The sequence below is a fragment of the Diaphorina citri genome, unplaced genomic scaffold (assembly GCF_000475195.1).
Source record: "Diaphorina citri unplaced genomic scaffold, Diaci psyllid genome assembly version 1.1 scaffold4351, whole genome shotgun sequence".
NCBI lineage: Eukaryota > Metazoa > Arthropoda > Insecta > Hemiptera > Psyllidae > Diaphorina > Diaphorina citri.
Genome location: NW_007381750.1, coordinates 1 through 4,432, shown reverse-complemented (window position 1 = coordinate 4,432; position 4,432 = coordinate 1). Strand labels below are relative to the sequence as shown.

The following is a 4,432-nucleotide window of genomic DNA, read 5'->3' as shown; positions in this document are numbered from 1 at the left end:
AATAATATATAATAAAATAATCTCAACCCATTCCTCCTCACTTTCAGCAGCTGTTGCAGTTGTTGTTTGTTGTTGTCTTTGTAGCACTTTCAAAATAGTAAAGCCTCTTTCGTAGCACAGTTTTACGTTCAAAATAAAAAACGTCCGTGTCTAAAACCTCTCTCTTCTCTCTCTCTAAAAAAAAAAAAAAATTCTCCAAACCTGTCTCCCTTGAAAATTGACGATACCAGAATACGCAGGGCCTATATAGCCGTTGTCTTTAGCTCTGTCTCCTTCCTTGTGTGTCCTATGCTCTTTCGGTCGCGTTGCAATGGCCTTTCGTTGTTATATAGGGTAGTCCTATTTTAGGCAGGGCCCGCCCTTAGCTTGTGGCTGCCGGATACGCCGGAATGTCGTCTGCGGTGATGGTTGATGATTGATACCGACTGCCTCTCTCCTCTTAAGGCAAACTTTTGTTGATGGTTGCAATGGACCATGGTTCGCCCAGTGTGCGAGGTTCATGATTAGGTAGCGAGTGCGAGCGAATTGAACTGTCACCTTAGCCTGCTCTTGCACATAGTTCGCACTAGGACTTCAAACGCCTAGTTCACCCATCAACGTATGTATGTAGTATGCATATGAACACGCACAAGAAGGTATACATGAAAATACCCATCATGGTCATTAGGCTCTATAATAGTATTCATCGTATTATGTTTGGGTGATATTATGGAGAGACCGCGAGCCTTTGTCTCTGTCGGTGACAACGACTAAAGTTGCACTTTTCTGCATGCACGCAGTTCTTAGTGTTCACCGACAGTACCTCAATCTATAGGGTATATTGTAATTATGAGTACGCATTCCATAGGAACCTATGAATAGGGAGAGTATTTAACATAGATCTCCTATGTAATAATAATAATAATAATAATAATAATAATAATAATAATAATAATAATAATAATAGACTCTTGAGTGGAAGGCAACCACTAGGCGAGGTTAACGCCTTAGGCGTTCTCTACCACCTAACCCTTAGAGCTCTATTATTATGTGGTCAAATTCTCAAATAAATGAGGATAAAATTCCATACCTCGGCTGGGATCGAACCCACGCCCTGCTGATTACCAGACGAGCGTCTTGACCACTACGCCACCGAGGAATGCTGCTGCCACAATGGGGGTCCGTTCCGACGATTTCCTGAAAACTATTTATTTATTTTTCGTTCCCTTCCCACAGGACTTCAAGTGCGCAAAGTGCTCGGCATAACGGACTACAACTACGACCAAATCTGGCGCCCCATCTCCCAGAGGGACTCCTGGACCATCATGCCGCTCCTCTTGCGGCCCCGGAGTCGGGGGTGGATCCGGCTCAAGTCCTCGAGTCCGTTTCAGCACCCGATAATCAACCCGAACTACTTTGACGAACCCCTCGACATAGCGACCATAGTGGAGGGGGTCAAGTTCGCGCTGCAGGTAAGCGCGGAATAAAACTCTTGTAGGCACTAGGTTGCGGATTTGATTCCTGCCAGGGACGTATCCAGGATTTTGTCGAGTGGGGGGAAGCCGAGAGTCCAAAAGTGACGTGCCCCTAAATACTGCCCTGATTCCCGCCTAGGGTGAACTTTATCCTAAAGAGCTAAGGTTTGCTCTAGAAACGGCTGGGTCCTATCTTATTTTCCTTCTCTCTTCGATTTTGGGACGATAAGACTTTTGTTGTTAAGCTGTGTCCACACATAGGCGACCCCGTCGACTGAAACCTTACACTGCCTCGACAACATAGATTCACCTCTTCACCTCGTCGACCGACAGGGTCGACTGTGTGTGGACACAGCTTTGACAGTTCCCTCTATCAAACCTCTTACCTTCACTCCAAGGTTTACACTTTACTTTTCTCTGCAGGTCAACAACGCCCGTCCGTTCCGTCAATTCAACTCCCGTCTGCACACGCGACCCATTCCCGGCTGCGCTAAATACCGCTTCAATACGGACGCCTATTGGGAATGCGCCATCCGTCACTTCTCCATGACAATCTACCATCCGGTCGGTACGTGCAAGATGGGACCCGAGACGGACTCGGAAGCCGTCGTGGATCCTCGGCTCCGCGTACACGGGATCGGCAATCTTCGGGTGATAGACGCGAGTATTATGCCGACCATTGTGAGCGGGAATACGAACGCGCCGACGATTATGATCGGGGAGAAGGGCGCGGATTTGATCAAGCAGGATTGGCTCAGTGGGAAGTACCACCAGAGTCATTACGAGTACAAGAAGATAAGGCGCGTGGGCCGGTGACACCCAATGGGACGATGAGCGAAATTGATCAAAATATTGAGGTGTGCCCACAACTCCACACATAGTCGACGGCTGTCGATCGATGTGAATTTATTTTAAATCGACGTGGATCGACGCAATGCGACGGCCGGTCGACTATGTTTGGACACACCTTCAGACGTTTTCTATTAGTGACAACTTGAAAGATCTATGGACGCCACTTTTCAGTAATTTCGCTACAGTGAACATGAACAATGATATCCTTGTATTTTTCGCATAAAATAAACGAGTTAAACGCGTTGCACATTGCATATCTAAATAATCACAAGGCATTCCTAAATGGTTGTGAAAGGCAATGTCAAGAACACTTATGTAGGTACGTAGATATCACTGTAGCTATTAAAAGTTGTTGGACGTTGAATACACCAATTCTCAACAGTTCACAGGGGCGTAAGGGCGTAACTATTGCCTAGGGCAATGCTTCTCAAAGTTATTGCCACCGCGGCACACTTTTCAAGACTGCAATCTTTCCGCGCTGGCCTAGGGCAATCTCTAGTCTCTACCATTCAACCCTGAGACATGAGACTGGGCAGACAAACAAACAAGAATGACTAGAAAGAACCAGTGAAGGATTTCCCTACCTAAGCCGTTTTTCTCACTGCCAAACAATGGCTTAACCGCTTAACCCATGAGAGCCGAGGCCTACATTAAAGTCACACCAAACAGGACCAAACTCTTCTCGCTTTTTCGCTCATATCTCAGTCGCTCCACGTCAGAGTGCTTCGGGGATTTGTCTATTAGTTAGAAAACAAAATTTCCTACTATTTTCATTATTATTTGACATATTTACTCACTACCGGTCCGGAGTTAGAAGCGGTTAAAACTCAGCAAGATCCAACGAAGAAAAGAAGTTTGGCCCTTATGGCTTAATGGATTCATTAAGGACCCAGTCATCACAACTGGGTTTACGTACGTAAGCTTCCACTATTGTTCTGGATACAAGTCAAGGTGATAGGCATTGTAGAAGATTATCTGCTAATTACAAGCTATTAACACATAATGAGGTGCTTTTAATGGCCAATGGACAACACAGTTATGGCCGGGAGTGGGCAGTTTGGCTTGTTAAAATAATGTAAAGGTGGTGATCTGATGATAAATGATGTTCATAAGATCATTCATCATAGATGAAATCTCCAAAGAAAACAAATCATTAATTTTGAACGATCGCAGTGCACGTGAGTTCGACGATTTTCTATTTCACATTGCTATACTAGGTACAGTAACCCTCCAACGATTAATCTAATTTGGGGTAGGTATACACTGACCTTGACCTCAGGGGTTCGTCAAGAAATGTGTAAAGTTGGGTGTACCACGATCCGTCTCAAACTGCCTGAGGTGACCTCTTCCATAAGACTATTGGTCGCATAACACGATTCGTCTCAAACCAAATATCTAAATGGAACTTAGCCTGGCGTTTGTCGTTCTACCGTGCGCTCAGATCTTTTTAAGTAAGTACTTTAATCTGATGAAGAGTTTACGCATACCTACATTGTACCCTAGCTATATTCTGAGAGGTTAATTTCACCCTACCTAGACCCCAGCCGTTCAGTTTGATTTATACTTGCGCCTTCTATGTTTCCTTCTTCATTTGTCTGAAAAATGAGACTCATCTTACATCAAAGCCATTTGTAAAACAGCTAAAACACTAACAACAACAATATTCGTAAAAATATTGCACGTCCGTAGTGCTTGAGTGCTTCCATATGAAGAAGGTAATTTTAGATGTTTAGGAAAGTTTTAGTCAGCATTTGTTCAAGGGCAAATGAGTACATTCATCGTTCTATCACCTCAAGCTGCGAATAAATTTGAAGTACTTAATCTCTCTTCAGGCAAAGGTGTTGTGAGGGCCTCCAAAGAAGAATTAATTCTTTAGAGGGTATTCAACTATTCATAGTCATAGGTATGTTTCCTTCTTCATTTGTCATTCAACTATTCACATTCAACTATTCATAGTCCTATACTAATATGTTGCTACTTGACAGATTGACTCTCCTAGAGAAGTATATTCATAGTCAACTATTCATAGTCATACCTACCTAAGGTAGGGTACCTAATGTTTATTCTTCTATGAAAGTTCACTCTAACCTTGTTACATCAATTCCAGAATGACCTCTTCGCCCATT

General features: G+C 43.8%; 1 protein-coding gene across 1 annotated transcript in view; it reads left to right on the top strand.

The window, feature by feature from the left end:
- The window catches only part of LOC103520987 (glucose dehydrogenase [FAD, quinone]-like), an 18,157-nt gene extending 15,886 nt beyond the window's left edge, over positions 1-2,271 (top strand). Inside the window, exons 11-12 of the mRNA XM_008486089.3 lie at positions 1,216-1,451; positions 1,878-2,271. Of these exons, the coding sequence (XP_008484311.2) occupies positions 1,216-1,451; positions 1,878-2,270 (629 nt within the window). The 3' untranslated portion in view covers position 2,271. The remainder of the gene's footprint in view (positions 1-1,215; positions 1,452-1,877) is intronic.
- The last annotated feature ends 2,161 nt before the right edge of the window (positions 2,272-4,432 follow it).